The 26,901-nt window shown below is 51.0% G+C and overlaps 2 protein-coding genes and 1 long non-coding RNA gene across 3 annotated transcripts; all 3 read right to left on the bottom strand.

Annotated features, from left to right (window-relative positions):
- Positions 1 to 4,373: 4,373 nt before the first annotated feature.
- Positions 4,374 to 13,698, bottom strand: LOC143694244 (uncharacterized). Its single transcript, XM_077179417.1, has 3 exons — positions 12,832 to 13,698; positions 9,492 to 9,616; positions 4,374 to 5,520 (listed from the first exon to the last, which is right to left on the bottom strand). Exons 1-3 carry the CDS (start codon positions 13,696 to 13,698, stop codon positions 5,385 to 5,387), a joined length of 1,128 nt encoding a protein of 375 aa, XP_077035532.1. The 3' UTR covers positions 4,374 to 5,384.
- Positions 13,450 to 22,460, bottom strand: LOC143694243 (SWI/SNF-related matrix-associated actin-dependent regulator of chromatin subfamily A member 5-like). The gene is made up of 11 exons (XM_077179416.1): positions 22,421 to 22,460; positions 21,462 to 21,781; positions 21,221 to 21,373; positions 19,837 to 19,973; positions 19,234 to 19,378; positions 18,729 to 18,848; positions 18,385 to 18,495; positions 17,740 to 17,846; positions 16,991 to 17,120; positions 15,621 to 15,753; positions 13,450 to 14,662 (listed from the first exon to the last, which is right to left on the bottom strand). The coding sequence occupies exons 1-11, from the start codon at positions 22,458 to 22,460 to the stop codon at positions 14,487 to 14,489; spliced, it is 1,572 nt and encodes a 523-aa protein (XP_077035531.1). The 3' UTR covers positions 13,450 to 14,486.
- A 2,131-nt stretch (positions 22,461 to 24,591) lies between these two features.
- On the bottom strand, positions 24,592 to 25,334 carry LOC143694275 (uncharacterized). The gene is made up of 3 exons (XR_013182623.1): positions 25,142 to 25,334; positions 24,894 to 25,025; positions 24,592 to 24,625 (listed from the first exon to the last, which is right to left on the bottom strand). It is a non-coding gene; the product is annotated as an uncharacterized LOC143694275 (long non-coding RNA).
- Positions 25,335 to 26,901: the final 1,567 nt, after the last annotated feature.

Genomic DNA, 26,901 nt, shown 5'->3' with positions numbered 1-26,901 from the left:
GTGTTCGGAAGGCGGAGCCCCGGCCCGGCGCTGTCCGGGCCCGGCCCCGGCCTGACGGGGGCGGCTTCGGGGCTGAGAGAAGCGCTCAGGCGCTCCCTCGTGGCGCTCGGCAGCGGAGGCCGAGCTCCGGCCGAGGCTCTTCCCGGAGCCGGGACACTCGTGGGGCCTCTCCCCGGTGCCGATGGGCGGGGGGTGAGGAGCCGGGAGCGCGGCGTTGCGGAGCCCGTGGGGCCGGCGTTCGGGGGCTCGGGCCCAGCCCCCGCCGCGGTCTCGGGTGCCGGAGGCCCCGGGGCCGTTGCCGGGCGGGCGGGGAGGTGCCGGGGGCAGGAGGCGGGGCGGGAGCCGCGGTGTCCCCGGGCCTGGGCGGGTCCCGGCCGGGGCTCGGCGAGCCCGGGCCCGACGGAGCGGGACGGGAAGGCGGGGCCGGCGGTTGCCGCTCCCTGCCCGCCACTCCCGCCCGCGGCGCCGGGACACGGAAGGTGACACCGGGACGGGGCTCTGCGGGCTCAGGAGAGCCAGGCCCCTCCCGCCCCATAGCGATGCCAGTCCCGATGGCGACGGGGGAGAGGCGGCACCGCCCGGGGCCCCCCGGCAGAGCCAGGCAGCGCTCGGCCCCCGCAGCCCGGGCCGCGGTCACGGCCCCGCCGCAGCGGCCCAGGCTCCGAGCGGTCCCCGGCGGGAGCAGCCGTCGGGCGGGGCTCGCACAGCGCCGAGCGAGGCCCCCGAGCGATAGCCCCGGGACCGGGGGGGACAGGGGGGCGGGGCCGGCACAGGTGCGAGGGGCGGGGCCACGGAGCGCGGGCACGGGGCGCTGCGACGGTGCCACCGCCACCGAGGCCGGGGGTGGCGGGCAGAGCGCCGCTGGGGTGTGCCGGGCGGTGCCGCCTCTCCCCCGTCGGGCGGATGGAAGCGGCAGCGGGCCCGGGACCGGTTTGGGGCCCGGGATGGCCGCGGGCACGGGGCGCTGCCGGGTGCGGGATCGCGGCCGTTCCCCGGTGCGGAGCCGCCGTGTGGGGCCGGCACCACGCAGGGCGCCCTCTGGCGGACACGGAGCGCGGTGCGATCGCGGCGCCCCCGCCTGGCGGGGGAACGCGTTTCGGGGGGCAGAGCCTGAAAACAGGGGGCGGGGACAGGGGCGGAACCGGGCGGCACAAGGGACGGGGCCAGAGAGAACGGGGGCGGGGCCAGGCGGCACAAAGGGCGGGACCAGGGGCGGGGCCGCCTCAGGTGTGCACGGCGGGCGCGGCTCAGGTGTGCGGGGCCCCAGAGCGGCTGCGCGGGGCGGGGCCGAGGTGTTTTAGACCCCGGAAATCGCCTCGGCCGCCATTTGCTCACTCAGAGCACGGTGCGGACGGGAGCTCCGTGTGCGGGCTCCGCAGGTAAGGCGCGGAGGCTTCGGCCTCCCTTTCTGTCCCTCTCTCTAGCCCTCCTTCCTTCCCCGCGTATTCCCTTTCTTTCTCCACCTTCCCTCTCGCCCTAAAACGCTCCTTTCCTCTCCTCCCAAACCCGACTCCCCCCACTCGTTCCTGTCGTGTCCCTTCCCCACTACTCCCTTCTATTCCTCCTCTTTCCACCGTCCCTCTTGTCCCCCCTCGGCCTTTCCCTTCCTGTCCCGCTTCCGTCGTCACTCCGACCCCTCTCCCTCCCCGTCCTCACCACCCCCATCTCTCCTGTCTCCCCGTCCTCCCGTTTCCTTCTTTTCTCGCAGCCGCGGGGCTCGGGGTGCCGGGCAAGAATAAAGCCCTGAGGGCCGGAGCCCGGCGCCCCCGGCCTCGCTGGGGTCCCCACACGGGGCCGGAGCCGCTCTGCGGGTCCCCCCATTGCAGTCCAACACACCGCCCGACACCGCCGGGGCTCCGGCTTTCCCAACATCACACTGGGGGGGTCCTGGGGCGGGGGGCCCGAGTTACAGGGGCCCCCTCATTAGGAGGGGGTCCCAGGGGGGAGGGGGGTTTAGGAGGGGCCCCCTCGTTAGGAGGGGGTCCCAGTGGGGAGGGGGGGTCAGGAGGGGCCCCCTCATTAGGAGGGGGTCCCAGGGGGGAAGGGGGTTAGGAGGGGCCCCCTCCGGAGGAGGGGGTCCCTGGAGGGGGGTGGGGGAGGGCCCCCTCCGGAGGAGGGGGTCCAGGGGAGGGGGCGGGGCCTGGGGGGGCGTAATCCCCCTCCAGGCTCCGCCCCCTTCCCCGGACCCCCTCCTCTGGACGGGGTCCCACCCCGGCCCCCTCCAGGGACCCCCTCCTCCGGACCGGGGCCCGGGAGGGGGGGAGGGCGGGTGGGGTGGGGGGGGAAGCAGGGGCGGGCACGTCACTCTGCAGCGTGAGCTCACGTAAAAAAAAAAAAATTGCCAGACACACGACCGTCCCCTGCCGTCCTGTCCCCGCCCGCCCCACCCTCCCCCCGGGCCCCGGTCCGGAGGAGGGGGTCCCTGGAGGGGGCCGGGGCGGGACCCCGTCCGGAGGAGGGCGTCCAGGGGAGGGGGCGGGGCCTGGGGGGGGTATTACCCCCAGGCCCCGCCCCCTCCCCTGGACCCCCTCCTCCGGAGGGGGCCCTCCCCAACCCCCCCCCAGGGACCCCCTCCTCCGGAGGGGGCCCCTCCTAACCCCCCCTCCCCCCTGGGACCCCCTCCTAACGAGGGGGCCCCTCCTATCCCCCCCCTCCCCCCTGGGACCCCCTCCTAATGAGGGGGCCCCTGTAACTCGGGCCCCCCACCCCAGGACCCCCCCAGTGTGATGTTGGGAAAGCCGGAGCCCCGGCGGTGTCGGGCGGTGTGTTGGACTGCAATGGGGGGACCCGCAGAGCGGCTCCGGCCCCGTGTGGGGACCCCAGCGAGGCCGGGGGCGCCGGGCTCCGGCCCTCAGGGCTTTATTCTTGCCCGGCACCCCGAGCCCCGCGGCTGCGAGAAAAGGAGGACAGTGGGGAATGGAAAACAAGAACAGGGGAACGGAGAAGAAGGTGGGGAGAGATCGGGGTGTGCAGGACAGCAGAGGACGGGGCTAGGGGGAAGGCAGGCTGGAGGAAGGAGCGGGATTGAGGGCGGGTGGGGAGCGACTGGTGGGGGGGAAGGGGGAGCTGGGAGCGGGGTCAGGGGGGAGTCCGGCTGGGGAGGGAAGGCAGAGGATGGGAAAGTAGGGTAGGGTAGGTGGGGTAGAGAGCGAGAGAGGGGCGGCCGTAGGGGGGGAGGGAGGGGAGGGCTAGGGGGGAGAGGGAGGGGGGGGGTTTGGGGGGGGGAGGGTGTAGGGGGTGGGGGAGGGGTGGAAGGGAGGGTAGAAAGGTGAAATACACAGAAATACAACACAACAGAAACGCAGGAGAAAAGAAACGCAGAGAAAAAGAAATATAGGGCCCCGGCCGGCAGCAACCTCCCTCACCCAACGCCGAGGAGCAAATGGCTCCGCTGGGGCCTCCCCGCGCCTTAAATCCCCCAAGGCCCCGCCCCGCGCAGCCGCACTGGGGTCCCGCACACCTGTGCAGACCCCGCCCCTCGCACCTGTGCCGGCCCCGCCCCCAGGGCCCCGCCTCCCCCCCGCCCCCCGCCCGCCCATAAATCCCGGCGGATCGGCGCCTGTCCCGTTTTCTGCGCGGGATGCTCATCCCGGGAGGCGGCGGGAGCGTCGGTCGGAGCGCTATGCGGAGATCCGGATCGGGGGCTGCTGCTGGTGCTGCGCGGGGTCCACGGCGCTCGGCTGGGACCGGGACGGGGATGGGGATTTAGGCCTGGGAATTCGTATCCTGGTCCTGCCGCTATTTCTTGTCGAAGCTGGGCCGAGCTGCTTCTTTCTCGGCGGGCAGGGTATGGGTGCCAAGGCCAGAGAATCGAGGTAGGATTGGGGCTGGGATCGGGACCACTATCGCTGCGGTCGGGAAAAGTCGCTCCGGGACAGGCGCTGCCGCTCCGGTTGCGGCCAGCGCGGGGCTGGGTCTCGCCGGGGCTCCAGGCACGCTCCGGCTGCGGCGGCAGGGAGCCGGTGCCGTGCCGCTGCCATGGCCGCCAGGAGGACGACGCTTCCCCGGAGCAGCCTCTGGATCGCGGCTGGCAGCGGGAAGGACACCGAGACCGCCCGTACCGGCCCCGGGACCCCATGGGCATCGCCGCTCGCTCAGCGCCGCCGCCCGCCCCGCGGGGCGCCCCCTGGCGGACACGGCGCCGCCCCGCAGCCCCCCCGGCCCGGTAACGCCACGAGCGCCGCGCTCCCCTACGAGCCCCAGCGCCCGCAGCCCCTGCTCCGTGCCCGCAGCCCCTGCTGGGGGCTGCAGCTTCCCAGCCACGAGCAGCCGCTCTGGGACGGCCGCTGGGGCCGAGGCGTTGCTGCTCCCGCTGCCATTGTGCCTGGGGTGGGACTGGAGCCCCAGGGAAACGCTAGGAAAAACCCCATGGGTTAAAAAACCAGTGCAAACGATTTGTTCTTTATTTCCAGAGCCGTGAGAATCATCAAGTCAAATGCTGAGAAGTGACTGGCCCAGCTGTGCATCAAACCCAGAATTTTGGCCTTCTCAGCACCCTGCTCCAAACACCTGGGCCAATCCCAGGGCTGTTCCAAAGGCCCTGTGTGGGATGGCAATGACTGCTGCCACTAAGAGAACTCCTCTGCAAATGCAGCTCCTTCCCTTCTGCTACTGCTGCTTTGCACAGCAGCCCCTGCAATGGCTGTGGGGCAGAACTGGCTGGCACTCAACATGGCAGCACAAAACTCTTCCCCATAGCCCTGATTGTTCTGCCCTTGCCAGGATTTCCCCAGCAGCTGTAAATGTGCTCCCACAATGTCCCTTTGTTTCCCCAGGAAGAAGCCAACAAGACAAGCCCTGAGGGTTACCTTGCTCCATGGCCAAAGCTCTTCTGGAGAGTGCCGGGGGGCGTTGCCTGCAGGTGAGTGTTGCCAGCTCCAAACCATGCTGGCTGCTGAGGCCAGGGCTGTTTTTCTGGCCCAGGGGCCTCGGTGTCTCCTGCTGGCTGCCAGCCATGCTCCTTGGTGTTCCCTGGCTGTGTCCCAGCTGGCTGGGAGCGCAGGGCAGGAGGAGGCCAGGAGCTCCTGAAAGGCAGCAGCACCTCGTGTCTTTGGCATCTGCAGGGGAGGAGCTGTGCCTGCACCGTGGCTCCTGGGCCAGGGGCTGCTCTGAGCAGGCCCCTGGAAATGCTTCAGCCCGGACAGAGACCACCAGCAGCCCAGCAGGACCCCAAGGAGCAGCTGGCATTGCTGGGAATGGAGGCACGGGCCCTTTGCAGAGGGGCTCAGCAGCAACTCCTGGCTCAGAGCTCCCACACAGCTGCCAGCTGTGGCCCAGCCACCCCAAATCCCTTCCCTCCTCCCCAGCCTGAGGCCATCGGCCATCAGCAGCATCAAAGCCAAGGCCATCTTCCCCCACAGATGTTCAATCCCAGGCAGCAGCCCTCAGAAGTACCTGAAAATCAGTGGGATGGAGTTCAGAGTTTTCCAGGGATCCAGCTGGAAGTGCAGAAGTGATGGAAAGCTTTCCCAGGTAGGTGCCACAGGAGGTGTGCTGAAGACAAAGCTGTGCATCCCTTTCCTGAGAGAAAAGAATTTGTAGAGGCCCCTGCTGAGGCTCTGAAAGGAGCTGAGCTTCTGCAGGGAGAGATGTCCCCCCCTGGGCACAGGGGCTGCCTCAGCTCAGGCTGGGAGCACATCTGGCCACTGCCTTCTCCTGCTCTAAACCATCCACTGGATCTTCTCCATCCTGGAGCTCAGGGGGGTGAAATGGGCTCCATTCCAGGCAGCTCTGGCCAGTGAGCCCAGGGACACCACTGGGCTGAGGGTTCTCAACAGCCACTTCTATGGAATAGAACCCTGGCCTTGGCCCTGTGCTGCTGAGCTTCCTTGGAAGCTCTGCTGGCTCCTGACACAGCTGCTGTCCAAGGCAGCAGCTCTGCATGGGAATGCCCACACTCCATGGGGCACTGGGAGGTTACTGCAGCGGGAATGGAGCAGGGAATTTGGGGCTATGGGTAGAATTCATCAGAACTGGCACAGCTGACAGGGAACCCCAAATCTGGGCACCACACAGAGAACAATCTTTGTCCTGCCCTGTCAGCTCCAACCCCTGGGCTGAGAAGTTTTGGGAATTAAATGGATGGAATGATACAAACCACAGCAAGTGGCATCACCCAGAGGGACAATCCGGGTCCCAGACAATTGCTCCACAATCCACTATGGGGGAAAACACCCTGTGCCTGCCAGGAGCTCTGACTCTGCTTCTCTACCAGCTCCTGAGCAGTGTCAGGGCCACCATGAGGGCTTTAAAATCCAAACAAACCCCCTATCCCACACAGTGAATAATCCAAATAAAGAAATGCATTCTTGGCATCAAAGCTCCAAACTGTGTCAAGAGCTCTGCCAACAAGTTAATGGGATTCCCAAGAATCTCATGAATGCTCTTGGTTTCAGTTTTATGTATTTTTAATCCCTCAGTGGGCAGCCTGTACATCTTATCCTGGGATTTAGAGGCTGAGCAGGGCTGGCTTTGGGTTGACCCCCACCTCTGGCCCCAGCCTGTGCAAACACACCTTGTGCCAGGCTGGGTGAACTCCTCACCTCAGCGTTTCCCTCCTAAATATCCCCTCCTTATCTCTCTGGAGATTCACTGACATTTTGCCCAAACCATGCACTCCTCACCTCCATGTGGCCTCCAAGTGTCCATTCTGTTCCTCACAGGTGCCCTGGTGCCACCGTGTTGGTCCCTTGGCCTTTCTCCAGCCCGAGGCTGCTCCTCTGCTCGCTCTCTGCAGTCTCATCCCACAGGGATCCTCTTCTCCCTTCCCTGCTGGCTGCTGCCAAGGAAGGAGGCCACAGGGAGTCTCCAGTGCTGCCCCCTCAGCCCTGGAGAGTCCTGGCTGTGGGCCCGAGGGGCCTGGGATTTCCCAGGGAAATTGTCTGCTGGTCTCCCTTCAATGACCTCAGCAATTCCCTCCAAAATGCCACCTCACTGCCCCTGACATCCCCTCACATTCCATTGCCCTACACAAACAGTTCTTGGATCCCCTCTAGATCACACCAGGTTTTCAGCCACATGAATGGCATCACCTGTGCCCACTGCTCGTTATTCACCCAACCAAAATCAAGAGCAAATGTTGGTTGAGCTTTAATAACAACTTGAAAGAACTTTACAGCACAATAAATCACCTTTTTCTTCTGTGGGTTTTTTTTCCCTTCAGCTGCTGGGCTTCCCTGTGAGGATGTGTGCTGAGCTCTGGGTGGAGGGGACTGTCAGGCTGAAGGGCTGTGGGTTTGTGTTCTTCTCCCTGGGCATCAGCCACTGCCCCAATCCCTTTGCCCAGGCTGTTCCCTGTGCCTGTGCTCAGGCTGGGGCAGCACAGGCAGACGCAGCTCTCAGCACTCCCTGCTCCAAACACAGCTCTGGCCTCCGCTGCAATCTGGCTCTGCTGGGAGGTTTGCTCCTAGAGAAATCCAAGAATTGCTCATGGCAATGTGGAGAATCAATCTCCACAAAGGGAGGTAAGGAATAAAATCCTGCTCTGGGAGCCCTTGGGATCTGCAGGGCTGCTGAGGGAAGGGGACATTCCCTGCCTGCAGTGCACACAGCCCCACCTGCAGCAGCCAGCCCAGCCTGCCAGCTGGGCTCTGCCAGCCCCTCTCTGAGCACCCTCCCTGTGCTGCTCCCTCTCGGTGCCTTTGGCAATCCCAGCCTGAGCCTGAGCAGCCCAAAGCTCTGGCTGGCAGCCCAGGGACAAAGGGACGCTCCCAGGGATGGGGCACATTCCCAGCAAACGCTCCCAGCAGGGCCCAGAGGCACCCCTGGAGCTCCTGGCTGGGGCTGGCAGGAGGGCACAGCCCCCAGCTGGGCTGGCAGTGACAGCAGTGACAGCAGCCAAGTGCCACGCTCTGGTGGCACAGCACAGACACCCAGGCCAGCACTGCCCGTGGGAGGGGCACAATGAATGCTGCTCCCTGTGCTGCCCCATGCCAGCAGGAAAGCTCCAGGGGCATGGCAACTCCTGCCCCTTCCCCCCAGCCCAGATGAGCACTCCTCAGCTCCCAACACCCAGTTCTCACCTCCAGCCTGCTCCCGGGGCTGCTGCCACCTTCCTGACAAGGTGCCAAAGGCCCCTGGGCACAGGGCTCCCTCTGTGTCTCAGGGCTTGGGCACGGCAGGGACCAGGCTGCTCCAGCAAGGACAGCCTGGAAGCAGAGCAGATGTCCCAGGGCTGGCAACGGGCTGGGGACAGCAGTTCTGAAACCCAGAGTGCTGAAAACAGCCCCCAAAGTGTTCTATGGTCACACCTTGAACATGGCTCCAAAGGGCAGCAGCTCTGGTGCCAGAGCAGCACCTGCACCATTCCCTGTGCCAGCCCTGGCTCACTGAAAAACAAAACAAATCAACCACACCCAGGCCTTGTTTGCACAATTCCTGATCCAAACCCTCACCTTTCCTGCCCAGCACTGAGGCAAATCTGACACAGCATTGAGAAGTGACCTTTGCTGAGAGCAGCCATCATCCCAGTCCTCCAGCCTTGGCAAGATTGTGCAGTGAATGGACCTCAGCTCTACTCCTAAACCTCAATTTCTGTCAGTTTTTGTTAGAAAGATACTGGACAGGAAATCATGCAGCAGAATTTGCAAATTGCACAAGGAATAACAAGGCCCAGAGCAAAGCCAACCACCCCCATCACTGCTGCAGCCCAATTCTGGGAGAAATGCTGATCTCATTTCTAAATACTGCCCTTCCCTCCCACTCAGTCCTTCCCTGCACATCCCTGCAGAGCATGGACTCCATCTTTTGCTGCCAACAGCACCTCTCCAGCCCAGAGCCCACTGCTCACAGACACAAACTGAGCAAGCCTAAGGCAATGTTCCCAGCAGCAGATGCAATTCCTGAACTCCCTTTTCCCTGGATTCTGAGCCCTTGCAGGAAACTCAGCTCAGCCCAGAGTCTGTTCTGCTTTCCCAGAGGGAAATACAGCCTGATGGGCCCCAGCTCTGGCACCACATTGCCCTTGTTCCTGCTGCCCTGGAAAGGCACAGGCAAAGCCAGTCCCTCAGAGCCCATCCCTGGGCCCCAGGAGAGCTGGAGCTGCTCCCAGATGCCAGGGCCCTGCAGGGCTGTGCTGACACGAGCACAGGCTGACCCCTGTGCCCAGCACCACCCCTCACTCTGCTCCCACGGCTCCCAAATGCTGCCAGCCCTGCCCCTGCCCCTGTGCCAGGGCCGTGCCTGCCCCCAGCCCCAGCAGAGGCTGTCACCCAGCCCTGCAGCGGCTGCCAGCCCTGGCAGAGCTGGGCATGCACTGAGAGCTCCCCAAGGAAGGCCCAGAGCAGCCCTGGGCTGCACAGACAATGCCCAAGCTGCCCTCAGGGCACAGCCAGCACCACAGCTCCAGCAGCCCCAGGGAACTCTGGCACTGCCTCTGCACCTCTGCCCTTCTCCAGCAGGCACAGCTGGGGCTGGGCTGGCAGCAATGGCATTGCCATGGCAGCTCATGCCAGCAGAGAGGAAAAGGGGAGCCCTGTGTCCCTCTGACTCACCCCACAGCGTGGGCAGGACCAGAGCCCTCCAGCGCAGAGCCCTGCTGCTGAAGCCTCTTGCCTTTGGCTGCTCCAACACCAAAGCTTCGGGCAAACATGGGAGGAGTTGGATGATTTTTCCTGCCCTGAAAGAGAGGAGAAAAGAAAATTAAGTCCACTGTGGAAGTCCAAGGATCCCAGCTCTCCTAGCTCTGCTCTGCTGGCTCACTATGGGGTTTTACCCAGGAGAGGTGACACCAATTCAAACACAAACGTGTCCTTTGCCAGCACTTTTATTCCTGACTATTTCAGACAATGAAAGGATGCTCATTTTTCATCTTGCATTCTCTGCCTCATTTGAACAGAACCATTTTTATCCCAGAGCCCACGTGGCAGCCATTCCATCCTTTCCCATTGGACTTGGCACAAAGGAAGGGACACCCGGGATGCTGCACCACAAGAAATCCCAAAGAGAATCCCCTCCAAAACCTCCCAGGGAAAGGGTTTTTGCTTTTGGGACACAAGAAAGGCCTTGGGCCATTTGCACCCACATGGAAAGCCCACACTGAGCACTTGCTTTTAAAGATGTTGCACTTGAAGTTACAGACATGGAATTGCTCTGGGATTTGGCATTTCCTGCACCCACACAAACACATTCAAGGAATTAAGCGCAGAGTCCTGAAGTTTGGTTATTCCAATGCTGTTTTGGTAGTGCCACTTGACACACCAAAATCCACAGCAACACTTCAAAAAATGCAAAGCAACTTTCACCCCCACAGCCCCCTTCCTTTCCATTTTGCAGTTTTGGGCTCCTCTTAAGAACAGCTTAAAGAAAAGAAGAGAAAAGGCCAGGACCTGCTCCCAGCCAGTGCCCCAGCCACCTGTTTGCCAGAGATTCTCCTTACAGCTGATGGCTTTTCTAAGAAAGCTCCAGCTCAGCCTTATCACAATCCCCTGGCAGCCCTCACCACGAGCCCCAAAGGCCAGGGCACATCTGTGTGCTGCCTCAGGAAGCTCAGGGGCTCTCTGGGGGACAAAGCCTGGTTTGGGCCCAGAGCTGACTCTGCTCCCTGCTGGCTGAACTGTGCAGCTGTGGGATGCAGCTGGGTGCTGCAGGGCAGAGTGTGTCACCCTCTGTGCCAGCCAGGCTCCAAAGGCAGCCCTTGGTGCCCCAGCAGCGCTGCTGGAAGCGCTGGCAGCGCTTGGCACAGATGGGATGGAGCCTTCCCACAGCTCTGTGCCCTGGCACCGAGGCTGGCACAGCAGAGAGGCTGATGGCAGCAGAACAAACCCAGCTGGCTTTCCATGGGCACTGATGGCACTGAGAGCCCCAGGCCAGAGCTACTCCCTGCCCAGCCCAGGAGCTCCCAGTGCTGCTGCAGGGCACGGGCTCTGAGGGAACCCTGCAGCTGGGACAGGAACGCAGCAGCGACAATTCCCAGGCACAAAGAGATCCCCACCTGCTCCAGCAACTGAACCTCTGGGGCTCAGCCCCACGGGCTGTCCCTGCTCCAGGCAGGAGGAGCCACACAGCCCCCGAGGCTGGGCTCACCCCCTGCCCTGCCAGCAGGAAACAAGGGCTTCATGAAGCTCTGGGGACACCTTCTGTCCCCAGAGGGCTCTGACACAACATCCAGCAGTGTGGATCTTTAATAAAGACAGCCCGGACCTATCCTTGCCACAGACTCGCCTTTGTTATTGCCTCACAGTCTCTGCTTTAAAATGTTTTGCTATTACAAGTGTTTAAACAAGACTGACCGTGAGCCCTGCACCCTTGCCGTGCTCCAAGCCCGAAGGCAGAGCTGGATATCCTCACACTCATCCAGCCTGAGGGAGCTGCTGCAGCATTTAAAACATTTACAAACCACCCCTGCCCTGAGGCTGTGCAGCCCTGGGAGGTGCCTGGGTGCCAGCCCAGCATTAGAGATGGGACATCAGGAGAGCGAGCAGACAACGCCCACTGCAGCCTCTGCACTCTCCGCGCTGCAGCTGCACGATCCTCACTGCTCAGCGACTCTCAGCTCTGATTCCAGGACTCCCGCCAGGAAACTGAGGGCCCTTTCCAGATGCAAATCCCCACAGAGCCACTGCTCTCCTCTCCACCCACCCTCCTGCTCCACCTTTTACCCCTTTGGTAGCCACCACCCCACCCAGGACACAGAGGAGGCTCTCGGGTGCCAACTGAGACCCAAATCGATCCAGGTGCCTCAGGAAATAAATACAAACCAACTCCTCCCTTCTAGGCTAACAAAATGTCCTGGTGCCCAGTTCCTGTTTCCTAAGGCAAAACCCACGCATCAGGGGAAAATGGCAAGTCCCAAACCCAACCAAACCCGGTTTGGCATCGGTTTCCATCAGGACCGTTCAGGTTTCCCAGTGCCCCTCAGCTGCAGCCACAGGAGCAGCTTCTCTCTGGGACCCAGGGGGGTGGGCACAGGGACACCCATCCCGCTGCTTCCCGGCAAACAGAGCTCAGCCCAGCCCAGAATGGAACAGAACAAATGCAGTTCTTGCCCTTGCCATTTATGTCTGAGCTCTGGCACGGTGTTATTGAGCACAAAACTCCCAAGAGGGGACAGTCTGTAACTACTGCTCTGGATCAAGGATAATCTGTCAGTTCGTGTATGCACTGCACAGCTTTCATAAACAGCACTGTAACAGACACTAGTTTAGACTGTAATACTATAATAGAGACTGTGAAATGTTCAAATGCTTTTACACGTAAGGAACTCAGAAAATGGTCTCAGATAATGAGGTGATTTCCCACAGCTGGGGACAATCTTATCTGAAACACAAGATAACAGAAACAGAAACCAGAGCACTGAAAAAAAAAGGAAAAATTTACTGACCCTCGTTATCAAATAACGAGGGACTGAAAATAAAACAGGATGGCACCACAGGAAGAAATAAAGTATATCGGTTGAATCCACAAGATGGCGCGAAGGTTCCAACCAAGCAAAAGAACATCTAAACTGAAAAGGACTCTTGGAATATGTATAAACTCTAATGAATATGCACACCCCACTGCAATGGAACAGAATCTAGAGAACACGGTTTAAGGGAACCGGGTGCTCCTGGCAAACAGCCAAGCACCCCAGTGCTGCCTTTTATCCCTTAACAAACGTGTAAAAATTCTAGAGAGTGAACTCTGTTTCTCACCCAAGAAAACGCTGTTCCCGCAGCTGGGACGAGCCCCACCTTCATTCCACGGCACACGATCCCAGAGAGCCGCAAGGCCCGGGACAGAGCCGTGCCACCCGCAGCGGGTCCCACGCAGCAGCGCCCAAAGCAGCCCCGGCCCCCTGTGGGTGCCCCCGGCCCCGGTGCCCCCGGCCCAGCTCCCTCCCCTCCGGCCGCTCACCTGAGGGCACCGCCCGCTGCCTCCCGGCGCTGCTGCCGAGCCGAGGGCATTGTCCCCGCTCCTGGCCCAAAGGCCGCGTTCTGCGCTGCAGGGCGCGCTCCGGGGGACGCGGGGCCGGGCAGGGACAGGGTGAGCCGGGCTGCGGCGGCTGTCCCAGCGCTCTGTCCCCTCCCGGGGCTCAGGCCGGGGAGCGGGGCCCTGCCAGCGGCCGCCATTGCAGCGCGGAGCAGAGTCAGGTAGGGCCGAAGAGCCGAGTGTGGCCGAGTGGAGCCGACAACAGCCGAGTGTGGCCGAGTGGAGCCGACAACAGCCGAGTGTGGCCGAGTGGAGCCGACAACAGCCGAGTGCGGCCGAGTGAAGCCGACAACAGCCGAGTGCGGCCGAGTGGAGCCGACAACAGCCGAGTGTGGCCGACAGCAGCCGACAACAGCCGAGCCTACCCGAACGGCCAACTCTGGCCGCGATTTGCCGAATCCATCCGAGTTTAGCTGAGGTGAACTGAACGGAACGCGACGGAACCGCGTTCAGCCCAACCGAACTAGATAAGCCCGACCGAACTAGATAAGCCGAACCAACCTGAACATTACGGCGTCGCTCACTCACCCATCTCTCAGTGTGGGCAGGCACCCTCAGCTCTAAGGAGCCGTGCAGAGCGAGTGCTCCGTCCCTTGGGAAGCACGGAGTGATCAGCCCCAGGGACAGGAAAGTACAGACAAATGCCGTGGTCAGCCCTGAGGATTCAGGAGGATTCCGAGCCAGTGGCCTAGAACCTGCCACAATTCTATCTACAATTGCAATGTAATTACGGTGGGACAGTGCAAGGCTGGAGTTCAGAGAGCTCGGCCGTTCCACCGGGGCTGGGGACATGACTGAGGGGGTTTTGTGTCAGTCTGATGGCCCTGAGCAGCATCAAGAACCAAAAGGAAATTTTACAGAAATGTTTTGAGATGGACTGCCCCAAAAACTTGGGCTGCTTCTAGGGGGACAAAAGATTGAAAAAGCTTTCTGTTGAATTCCTGTCAGAAAGTCCAGACCCACTGGTTCAGCTATGGAAGGGATGGATATGATGCACCACAGAAAGAGACAAAAGCAGAAATGTTAAAAGGTCTATCTCCCATCCTTCCCCAAGACTGTTGGATCAGTCTTTTTTAAGTGCTCTCTAATCTGATGTTTCTAACTCCCTCTGTCTTCTGCCATCTCTACCTGTTTCTACTTTACTCCAATTCTCTCCACCTGTTTTCCTATGTTTCTCTCTCCCCTATTGCTCTACCCACCTACCTCTCTCCCTTCTCTTCCTCCATTTCTCTCTCTCCCTCTCTCTATCCCTCTCCATCCCTTTATCTCCCCCATTTCTCCCTCTCTCCATCCCCCTCTCTCCATTTCTCTCTCTCTCTCTTAATTTCAGTTCCACGTGTCCAGAAGGAACTGTGCTCCTCCCCAAGGCCTGTACTATGTGGAGTTACACAGCGCTCTGAACTGTGTGCTGTAATACAGAAGACTGTTACAAACACCAGGGTAGACCATAGCTAAGGGTGTCATCACAGCACTTCCATGGGATGGAAAAGCCATAGGAAGAAATTGCTGAGTGTTATGCAAAGAGACCAATGTCATGCCCAAGATGTCTTCATACATCAGCAGCACTGGTCAGACAGGGGTCATGCATCTCCCCTCACTGGCACCAGGAAAAAAAAAAAGAAACTGAGCAAACCCACCTTTGTATCGAGAGCCTTTTTTATGCTGATTCGTCTCTGAATTCTAGCTTCTCCTCTTTCAATCTGAGCCATGATCTTCTCTATGTCTTGGAGTTCATTGCATCTTTCCCAGAACACAGCTAAGAAAAGAACAACTTCTTAGTATCTTATCATGCATTGTAAAAGTCAGAGGTTTAACCTTAAAAAAAGGATGTTAGCTGTTCCTTCCTTTTACCAGAGCTTACTGCTGTGTAACAACAGACATGCCTTGAGCTGGTAAGAAACCTTCCCTTCCAGCTACCATGTGCTGCAGTAGTACAAATGCTGTTTTGAAGAGGGTAGATATAGGAATCTTCAGTTTAAGTGAGGTACAATACAGGCCAGTAAGACTTTTGTGTGTCAGTCTCCTCAAAGGAAACAAAGCTTCTTCAAATGAAAACAGATGTAACAGAATACAGTTTTATCAATAGAAGCAAGAGGGCAACTGAGTGCCTGAAGACAAGCAAGTGCCTGAAAGACCATTAGGTGTTTAAATAAGGGGTTTTTGTACAAGATTTTTGCACATTTTCAACTTGCTCTATACCTTTAGAAATGTAGTGCCAGGACTTTGCAGCTACACTACAGTGGAAAAAAATCTCTTCTAATGCGAGGTTAAGACTCAGGTTACCAGTGGTGGCTGTAGGTTCAATCGTGATGTATTTACTGAGTTCTGCTCTCGAGGAGGAGGTAAAGGTTAACTTCTCATTAATGAATACAAGGAAAAGGGAAATCTCTTCAGCTAAGCAGTGTTTCTTAGCATTTCCCTTTGCAAAAATTAACAAGAACTGAAGACAGTGCTACCCAGTTAGATTCAGGATACAGTGAAGTGGCTCAGCAGGAGTTTAGGTGTGCATTTTAGTACAGCCTTAGTTGTGCAGGCAGTAATGATGGTAAAAGACAGAGCAGCAGATCCAAAATACATCATATAATTCTACCCCAAAAATCTTAGAACAGCAGTGTAAGAAATTCTCAGCAGTAGGATGTTACCATGTTCTTAGGCAGTTCAAATGAGCCAAGCAGAGTTAGATACTCTCAGAGCTGAGTACAGAATTAAGTTACCTGAATACTCAATGACTTCCTCTGGGGTTTTTCCTTCGACTTCTCGTGCTATATTTTCAATGTCATCACGGCCCCACTTCTCATTGGCTTTGAGGAACTGGTTGAAATCTCTCTTATTCCAGTTAGTGAAGCCCTATACAGCAATCAAGAGGAAACATTGCACAGAGGTTCAGGATTTGTCCATCTCCAAATTTGATTCAACTGGTTTCTTGAAATTGCCTGTAACACTTCCATCATTCCACAGTGTTAAACCTTTTCTTTCTCTGCAGTTTAATTTAGTAGAACTCTTTTTATACTGCAGTCACTGTAGTCTCTCTATTTAAATACTGCAAAATGACTAGCACTAGTTCTTTATTTACCTAGTAATTTCTGGTAAGTTTTCAGCTGAAAAATTAATCCCTCCTCCTAATAGTCTCTCTGTGGGATTACTTTCTAAGAAAAAAAAATTGCTCAAGTGAAAGTAGTGTAATGGCTTTTGTTTTGTCAAAAAGGCCCCCCAAGTGCCTCACAGACACCCTCAGCCATTGCATCATTGCAGTGACCACTGCACGGTCACTCTCCCTCAGAAGGACTAAAGCCACCTTGTGATGGTGATTTTCAGCAGAGACACAAGTAGCACTGCTGAAGTCATGAGCTAAAGTAGGTTCATTTCATATTACCAGTAGCTTTTACAAGTAGTGGGAAGTAGCAAGTTCTGCCAGCCATGTTGTGATTTAGCCACAGCTTACTGGACTGTACTGATTCCTGACCTCTGTGATTCTGGTGTCTCCACAGTGAGCTGTTCCAGCTCATTACTACGCAAGCAAGAAATCCTGTCCTGTAATTCCGATCCCCTGCCAAAATACAACGTGTAAATAAAATATCCAAATAAGGCATATCAAGCATTCACCTGGTTTTAAATTATTTAAATATACAGGCTTCCTAATTATATACTTATTCAGCTCACACCCTCTTTTAGTGAGGGGAACTATCCACTACCAGATGTGGTTTAGGAAAACTGACTGTTCAGACCCCAGGATTCACTTCCATAAGGGTGTGAAACTGAGGCAGAATATGTGCATTAAATCATGTGGAATGCAGCACACCCAGCTCTGCAGCCATTCTGCAAGGTTTCATGGAAAGACATCACAGTCTATAGTGAATGCCAGACTAGGATTCAGGAGAATCCTTGGTGCACATTCCTCAAAGATATCCTATGACATAGGCCTATGACAAACCTAATGCTGGAAACTCTTTTCAGTCTGAACCAAACTGTGCAGATGTGTTAACTACGGCACATGCCGATCAGTGACCAAGAAATGCTCCCATAATGCTGTGAAACACAAAACAAGCTTTGGCTGATTTCAGTCTCACTGAAGAACCGACAATACCTGGGTTAGAAGTTTCTCTTTTTCTTCTAGTTCTTCATCATTAAGAGGTTCAGCCTCATCAATCTTAAGCTGCTCTTCCTTTTGTGCTTGGGCTGCATTTGGGAGATCAGGATTACGAGGTACCTGAAAGGTTTTGCACTTTATAAAACTGAATTAATTTTTCACAGATAATTACTAATTGTCACCTTTTTGTTAATATAACCTAATAGCTTCGACAGCTGAACATGATTTTATTTCATTTAAATTACTGTGAAAGGCTGGAAAAGTACTTATTCTCCTACTGTTGCATTAAACTGTTCCATTGCAAGAATTTAGAGAATAACACAGAAGGGACTGGACCTTAAAGATCACCTCTTTTCCAAGCCCCTGCTATGGGCAGGGCCACCTTCTGCTTAGACAAGGATGCTCAAAGGCTCGTCCAACGTGGCCTTGAACACTTCCAAGCAAGTGGAATGTGGGTCATCCACAGCTTCTCTGGGCAAATTGTGCCAGTGCCTCACCACACTCACAGTGAAGAATTTCCTTCCAATATCCAACCCAAAACTGCCCTCTGTCAGTTTAAAGCTGCTCCCTTGTAAAAAGTCCCTTTTCAGCTTTCCTGCAAGCCCCCTCTAGGTACTGAAAGGCTGCAATTTGGTTGCTCCAGAGCCTTTGCTTCTCCAGACTGAACAATCCCAACTCTCAGCCTTTCCTCCTAAGAGAGGTGCTCCAGCCCTCTGGTCAAGGAAATTCTTCAGTTACCTTGTAAACCAATTGTTTTCCTGTCGTAGAGAATCTCTTTTTCCAACAGTTCAAACAGGCGAGGAGGAAAGAACTGGAAGTCCTGTACATTTGGCTGTTTTGGAGGCCGTGGAGCCTGAAACACAAAGCTTGCATTTGCTCCCTTTCACATCCAGAATCTGCTTGCTTGTAAGAAGTAATTTAAGTTTATGAGCAAACAAAAAGCATTATTGTTACAAAAATGCACTGTCTTAACTTGGGGGGAAAAAAGTCACACCATGCAAGACACACCAACCACCACAAAGAATTCTAAAAGTAAAAGAGCAGTGAGAGAAGGGGAAGAGAGGTCTTTTGGGAGGAGGTGGCTGGTGAAAAAGTCACACGTGTTTAAAGCATTAATCTTCCACAGGAAAATTTACAGCTGCTTAAATAAGAACTAGAAAAAACTTGATCTTAGCCTCCCTAACGTCTTACAAGTTTCATACTGTTCTTATTTTTTCTCACAGAAGTTTGTCTCAAGTCTTTTGGAAATTTTTTCTAAATTTAGATAGTCCCTCCACTTTATAAAAGTGAACAGAGCAGTTTTTATGACTCAAGACCTATTTGTTGCTTAGAGCTTCAGCCATTTACCATACATATTGAAAAACTTTATTTCTTTTGATTAGTCAACTCACCTTGGGTGCTTTTGGTTCACTGACTCGAAGAGCCTCTCTGAAGTAAGCATCCACAGCATAATTGGCTTTTCTTTCTCTTTTAGGGGGTTCAATCCACTCTGTAAATGCCAACTATAAAAACAAAACCCATCACCCCCAAAACCAAAAATTAAGTCTTGCAAGATCATGAGACCAGCTACAAGTTTTATGTAAAATTAGATCTACATCTACTTCATTATAAGTGTTATAAGTGTTATTTAAACTATTTTCATAGATGACACTGTATTTTACCCAATACCTCTTAAATAAGTATGACTAAAACATGCAATTCAGGGCATTCCTCCAAAAGAAACTTAAAACATTACCTTCTGTTTTTCTCTGTAGTCTTCCCCTTCAAAATTATACACGCTAGATTCAGTATCCATAGTAAAATTCCTAAGGGAGCTTTCACCCATCTTTGAAAGTTTTTCATTCATTTCCGCAGTCTTGGACAGGGGATACAGAAAAGAATAGTAGCCATTTGGATGGTACTTCATTATTTAACATCTCATTCCCAGATAGAACGGGAGCCATTTTGGAAGGCACGTCATTATTAAACACCTCATTCCAGAAAGGAGCCACTCTGAAAGGTACTTCATTTTAAAACATCCCATTGCCAGAAAGAAGAGGAGCCATTCTAGAAGGTACTTGACTATAAAACATCTTATTGACAACATCAGAAAAAACAGACACGATTGAGTAACACAAAAACCCTCTACAGCAAAAACCCCTTTTCTCTCCAGCTTGGAACCAAGTTATCATCCAGAGACTCACTATCTTGCCATCACATTCAAATCTACAGGTGAGCTTCCCCTTTACAAACCTTCTCACCTTCTTTGCCCCTCTTTCCAAAATGTGATCAATATCTTCATCTGTAATCTCACTATCCTTTGAAGCAAACACGTGTGTTGCTCCATGTCTGATCATTTGCAGCATTTCATCCTTTCCAAGTTTATTCAGGTTTTGATCCACCAATCTTCCTAAAGATAAAAATGCTTGAGGATAGCAACTCACTGAAGAGTTTATGTTATGGAAGGAGCAATACAGGATTTTCTCCCCCTTATATTTCCACATACAAACTACATATTACTGATTCCAAGCAAGTCAACTAAGGTTACCTTACTTTTCTCTGTCTATTAGAAAAAGGAAAGGCATTCATTTAAATTTAAAGTGAAAGAAGAAACTGAGTGCTTTAAAAAGTCAAATATGACTATATCCCACCGGGCAGGTAAGCAAAAAGTTAGTGAGGAAATGCCTACTCCTACAGTAAAACAAATTTCCAAGTGGATGAGGCCTTTGCACATGAACTCCCTTCAGAGTTCAGATGAGGCAAAAGCAACACTCCCACTGGTTCTTACTGGCTGATTCCACCATGATTTACAATGGGAGAAGAAGGGAATTTCATCCTAGATCCGAAGTGCCTTCATATAATACTTGCCTTGCTGGATGACTATGGAATCCAGGCGCAGTTTCATTTCTGCACGCTCCACTATCCTTTCCTCCACGGTATTGTCTGTAATAAACCTGAACACACGGACAGTCTTGGTCTGCCCAATTCTGTGCGCTCGATCCTGCCCAAAACAGTAACAAAAAAGTCAGCACTTGCCTTCCAGCATGACTACATAATGAGGTTTAAGATTTTCATTATTTACAGCACACAAATTTACAAAACAGAACAGCACAGGTTACTAAAATGTTTACAGCTATCCATGGCTACCCAAGATATTACATTTTTATCTACATTGCAGGTTTGGGGTTTTTTTTTTTCAATAACACTGACAGTGAGTGTGTCTCTATGTGTCATAGCTAAAAAACAGCAGGATTTGGGGTTTTTCATTAAATCACACACAGAGGAGAAGATTTGGATGCTTCTGACCTTAAGCAACCTTCTGTAGAATCAAAGCATGAAGAAATCATCTCTCTGCTGACCAAAAGCTGCCTTTCTCAAAATCCTTCAGTAGTGCCATGAATAGTTCAAGAAAAATACAATAACCCTGCCTCTCCTGACTAGTGAAACATGAACCACTGTGAGAATCAGTATTCTCAACACACACCTGTAGTGGTAGCTGGTACTGCCTCATTTGAGCTATTAGACACCAGTTCCTTCATTCTTTTGAAGTGATTTTTGCTAGAGTACTTGAGACCCACAGGTTAACTGAAATAATTTAAGACATTTCCAAGACTTCTCTCTGAAAGCCCTCATTTGTCAAAAAAAAAAAACAACCAAAAAAAAACCAACCAAAAATCCAAAAATCCACTGGCAGTTTTTAGATAGCTTTGCTTTCTTAGGTGGTCACTAATGTCCTTGACATGTATCCAGGATGGAGATGCATCCACATCTACTTAAAAAAACCCCTAAGGATAGTTACTAAAATGAGTATTATCATTACCATCACCATAAAAGCAGTTTTTGAAAACTTTAATTCAACTTTTCTTTATCTCATTTTCAAGATCGCAGGAAAAACAGTGAAAACACATTCACCTCCACTCCCCACAACAGCTTTATAGTTTTGGGATTAACAACCTAGATTTAATTCATTTTTACTTACTCAAGTAGGCTATTTGCATTAAACAATACTATGAGGTGTAGCACACACCCAGCATTTCCCACTACATAAAACACTGTATAACCCAAATGTGACTGAGGACTAATGGTTCCACACAGTGGAAGCTGCACTTGAACTGAAAATTAGTCTTACAAATCCTGCTCCTGTGCTAAAATGGGAAAATACCAATTTATTTTGGAAGTACACATTTCTAGCAAAGTACTGTGAGAAAAAGAAAAACAAAACCCCATAATTTCCATCTGGAATCTTACCATAGCCTGGAGATCTACTTGTGGATTCCAGTCTGAATCAAAGAGAATTACAACATCAGCAGTAGCCAGATTGATTCCAAGACCTCCTGCTCGTGTACTCAACATGAACACAAATTTTGAGCTGTCAGGATCATTGAATGCATTAATGGAAGCCTAAATCAATGAAAAGAATGTATCAGTTAAACAAAATGTTTTACAAGTACTATTTTTACATAAATACAATCCCTGAAGTTGTAAATACCTGTCGCTCATTGTGAGGAGTTTGTCCATCCAGTCTGCAATATTCGTAATTTCTCCACATACAGTAATCTTCCAAAATATCTAGAACTCTTGTCATCTGCCTGAAGATTAGAACCCTTGAGCCTGTTTGGGTAAAAAGGTTTCTTATGCTTTCACCAAAATGTAAGATTAAACAAACTCTCCAAGTCTGCACTACCAGAAAAGGAAGGAGGGCAATTCCATGTACTAAGAAGAAAAGTCGTTTGAATTTCAGACCCAAACTACAATGCAGGGCTGCAGCTGCTGCTGCCACAGCACATCCATGCCATAGGACACGTTTGTCTTACCCTGATATGTCACTGTCTAATTAATGGCTGGCTTCTCCTTTTCATTTTGTGTTGTACTCCTCAAGAAAAAGTTCCCAGACATGGCAGAGTAAGATGGTAGCACAAATATAAAAACATTATCAAGTATAAATAATAAAATTTTGAAGTATTTGATTGTTTTGGATTTAAGATCTCTAGAAATAAAGTGAATTCTTCTTAAGTACTTGTCAGTTTACTGCCAAGAACAACTTAAATAAAAAAAAAAAGAAAAGGTTCAGTACTTTATGCATATACACTCAGCCATTTCCAGTCTACTGGAGAAATTTAAGTAAAACACAGGATATAACAAAGTTTCTACTTCCTTTTGTCCTTTGGACTCAAGGGTTAATACTGAACTCTCTTGTTTAAGATGCTAATTTGATTTGAGACCAGTCCAGTATTAATTACAACACCTCATCAATAAACCTGATATCAGGAAGAAACCAAGATCAAAAAAGCACAGTAACCACTGAATTGCTTGGTTTTCAGTCTTGAGTTATACAGTCACAGCTGCTTGGATGATACCTAGATACAAAGTACAGTTTACTTCTATACTACAGAAGGTTGAGGTTTGGACGTGGTTTTGTTTTCCTGCAAAGTGTCCCCACTCACAAACCTACATCCAACTTCTTTAGCAAAGTTACTACTGTAAGCATACTCAAAAAATAGTGAGCTAAAAATTTATTCCAGTGTCAAAAACTCTGTTGCAAGTGACTTTTACAGTAATCCATTTCAAAGCTCAAATAACTTTAAAACAACTCAAGAGTTCCCCCATGTCTGAGTGTTTATAGAATACACAGAAAAACCTCAGGTACTGTTCAAAATCACATCCAGCAAGAAAGACCAACATTTCACACAGGATTTGACTTGAGCTATGTAGGAGGACTCTGAATCTGAAATGGTCCTTCATGGCAAATCAAAGGCGTGGCTAAAATACTACATAATTATATTTCAGATAGCTAAGAAAACGATGAAAGAAAATCTAAAGCCCCAATCAAATGATGTTTTTATGGTGTGAACTTAGCTGCGATGAAAAAGTGGGAAAAAAAAAGAAATCAAAACACTTCAACACAAAAAGCCATAATGGACTATTGATCCAAGCTGGTATCATACTAGAAACCAACAGTAATCCTGGCTAAAGTCCGCTGGGTTTTGCTCAGAATACACAAAAATATTACTGAACCAAAAAACTCTCAAAACCCCAGAAAGGAGATGTATACCTTGTTCTTTCAACTTAGGCAGCAATTTGTCTAGAAGTACCATTTTGCCACTGTTAGTGACCAAGTGCATGTCTGTTGTGTAAGGTGGGCCAGGCTCTGCTCCATCAAAGAGGTACGGGTGATTGCAGCATTTCCGCAGCTGCATCAGGATGTTCAGCAGTCTCATCTTGTCCAGCTTCCCAGCTGAGTTCAGGATATCTATATCCTTCATCAGGATTCGGGTATACCTACAGCACGGAAAGAAAAAAACCCTTCTGTTCACTCTGAAATGAAGCTGGGGGATGACTTACAAGCTGCATCTTTTGCTGGTGCAGAGGGAGGAGGAGGAAAGGTTTGAATACATGTAAGCCAGGAAAAGCCTGTGGGAGACAGAACCTGCCCTCAGCATCATGGCAGCCATGGGACATGGTTTGGGTGTCATTCTTTTGCCTCTGGGCAAGTCAGAAATGTAGCACAGACTCACAGAATCGATTGGGTTGCAAGAGAACTCTGAGATCATCAGTTCCAACCTTAGGCTAAACACCACCATCCACTGGGTGCCACATCCAGCTGTTTCCTCAATACCTCCAGAGATGGTGAATCCACCACCTGTCTGAGCAGTCTATTCCAATGCTTGACAACCCTTTCCATTAAGAGATTCCTCCTGATGCTTGACCTGAACCTCCCTTGGTGTAGTTTGAGGCCATTTCTTCTTGTTCTGTTGCCTGGGAGAAGAGGCTGATGACCCCCTCGGCTGCACCCTCCCATCCAGGAGTCGTGCAGAGCAAAAAGGTTCCTCCTGAACCTCCTCTCCTTTAAGCAAGAAGTTAAGCAAGTTTTCATAAGTCTTTAGGCTACAAATACTGTCTAAAGCTCACCCTTCTCTTCATTTAATCAGGTAAATCTCCCTGACATGCATGGTTCTGTCATAGCAGTGTCAGAAAGAAACAGGAATAAACTGGGAGTATACCAGAGAGAATAAATTGAGTTCTACACAACCTCCAAGTCACAGACAGCACATTCCTTCTGAGCCTGAACCACAGCCCAGTCAAGCACATGCATTAATTACCATTCTCGCTGCATTTTGCTGAGGCCCACATAAATTTTAACTTCCTTCTTTGGAGGCAAGCTTTTCTCCACATCAGCCTTGATGCGACGGAGAAGGAATGGTCGTAGCACCTGAAAGAGGTTCACCATTAAATGCATTTTGGAAACTGAAACACTGATCAGGTCAATGGATGAAGCAAAGAGCAGATATTCTCTATCACAGATACATGATCTAGTGTTAGACAATCTGAAAAAAAAAAAGCAACCTCTATGGAGAAATTATTTGCTATACATAGGATATACATGTGCTTTATTTGAAAGACTCAAAGATTAGGTCAAAATGATCTTTGACATGGTTCTGTGTCCTTGGACTTAATTTTGCTTGACTGAAAAGTTGTGGAATAATCTCTCTCATCCTAATAGTCTATCATAAGAAGTATTAGAAGAACTGTTTGGGATTTAACTTAGGTAAATGTAACCCTTGTATAAAAGGCAAAAGGACTCACCATAGGAAGGCGCTCCACCAGTTTTTGATCCCCTAGACAGTTGTTGGTATCAAATCACGAATCAAAATCCTGTATCAACAAAATCATTGGTTTATAAGAGGCTTCCTTTCAAGGTACAATAGCATCACAATGGTGAACAAATACAACTCTCATATGGCCAGGAAGTAAAAGAACAAATGACCTTATTTGGCCTATTTTATGAAAAGCTTTATAACAAACATTTCCAACTCAATCTATCACTTATCAGTAACTGACACCACTAACTATACATATCCAGGTCTACTTTCAAATTGGGAAAACCAGCAAAATTAATTTGATTCAGAAACAAAAGACTTACTTCAGCTGAGTTAAAGACATCTGGCAAAAGGAAGTTGAGAAGTGCCCAGAGTTCATGTAAATTGTTCTGAAGTGGAGTTCCAGTTAATAGCAGTCAGTTGGTAGTCTTGAATTCCCTTACAATTTCTGATAACTGAAGGACAGTGAGACATGTCCAAATATCAAACATATATATTTAAACATTACTAGTCCCTACCCCATCAACTAAATAACCCACACAGATCTCTTGCTTAGTGTAAAATAAATTACCTTTGATTTTTCATTTTTAATCCTGTGGGCCTCATCTATAACAAGGTATCTCCAGTTGAACTTTTTGAATACTGACTTCTCTTTGATAAGCATTTCATATGATGTTACACAGACATCCCATTCTCCAGGCAGCAACACATCTCTCACAAAGGCAGCCTAGGTAACAAGGTGACAGCTGGTAACTGAGGCTTTGTCAAATTTAAAGGGAGTTAAGTTCCACTTTTTCCACAGGGAAAAGTCTAAGTACATGATATGATGTCCTCTGCCCTATGCAGGTCCATGATGCTCAATAAATAAGGGGAATTTCCTCAGTCAGAGACATAAAATCAGAGTGTTGCACCTATGCAAGGAGCAAATGATGTTTTGAAAAATGGGGCTCTTACACTGTATTATGTATAACACTTCTCCCCATCGCCGTTCATCCATCCAGATAAAATGGAACCTCTTTCCTCTTCAAATGTCAAATATGTAATAGATATTTGGAAATGGAAAGGATACCTTAGGGTACATGCTAATGTACTTCCTTCAATTAGGTTTTATGATTATGACCTTTATTCCAACAATAATTTAATGTTTTAATTAAATTTGCAACCATTTTCATTGCTGCAAGATGTCCTTCATCTCCCTCTACTGTAATTCAATGAAGTGGTTTTCAATCACAATCAGCAATATCTAACAAGAAATTTTAATACCTCTTTTCAGGAATCTAAAATGGATCTTTCATGTTTTAAAACAAACTTCATACCAGTGCTATGGCAAGGAATAATTCCCACCTCTACTGTAAGCAAATAATACACATTTTCCATTTTGGCAACCAGATGTGGAATATTAAATGTTAGTTACAAAAAGAAAATGAAAAGACTTAAACTCCTTTAAGTAAGAATGAGCAAAGTTGAAAAAATTAAAAATTAAACTAATAATCGCACCTTGGTAAAGAATATCCATTGGTAATTACAATGTCTCTTGACTTATGACATGTTTCTGACTAAACATCAAAATCTGAATGCAGGTTACTGGGTTCAGTCTTCATATATCTTTAACATCTCTGATTTTCAAGAATTCATTTGCTCAGAAAATATCCATTACATTTGAAATAATAATCATATTTGAACACCTTTTGACAATATTGTGATCTGCCCAGCCACAGACATTCAAAGGAGTGACTTACACAATGCAAAAGATTTCTGGAAATAGGTTACAGCAGAATATTACTTGTGCACTTACCAAAAATGCCAAAAATAGCATTTATTCTTTTGAAAACATCAGTCTAGCATTTCTTCTTTGCAGCAATTTCTTCCCAAATCCACTCTTCTTGTTTCTGTACAGATGATTTCTTTTCAACCAGGGTTATGTTGCCTACAATAACAGCAACAAGGATGTTCAGGAAAGGGGAAAAAAACACCAGAAAAAAAATGTACAGAATATTTAATTTGCAAGAAGAAAATAAACTACTGCTTTGCATTCTTTATGTAACAGCAGCAACTCTGCACACATTTGCACAGAAGGGGGAAGCACAGCAGCAGAAACAGGAAAACAGTTAATATTAACTCATCACCTTAGAAAAATAAAAAAATAGACAGTATTTTCCTCTTTCTTGCACATAGATTTAAAATTTCCTGGAAGGACATCCTAGACTTGCACCTCTTCTTTGGGTATTTTACTACAAGTCTACAGCTTGGACTGCTCATCTGGCCCAATGACATGAGATACATGTGCTGCTTTTGACAGAACAGCGGGACATTTTTCTGAACAAACTCAAC

The sequence above is a fragment of the Agelaius phoeniceus genome, chromosome 6, assembly GCF_051311805.1.
Source record: "Agelaius phoeniceus isolate bAgePho1 chromosome 6, bAgePho1.hap1, whole genome shotgun sequence".
Taxonomy (NCBI): Eukaryota; Metazoa; Chordata; class Aves; order Passeriformes; family Icteridae; genus Agelaius; species Agelaius phoeniceus.
The sequence above is the reverse complement of the archived record's forward strand: the minus strand, read 5'-3'. Positions and strand labels throughout refer to the sequence as shown.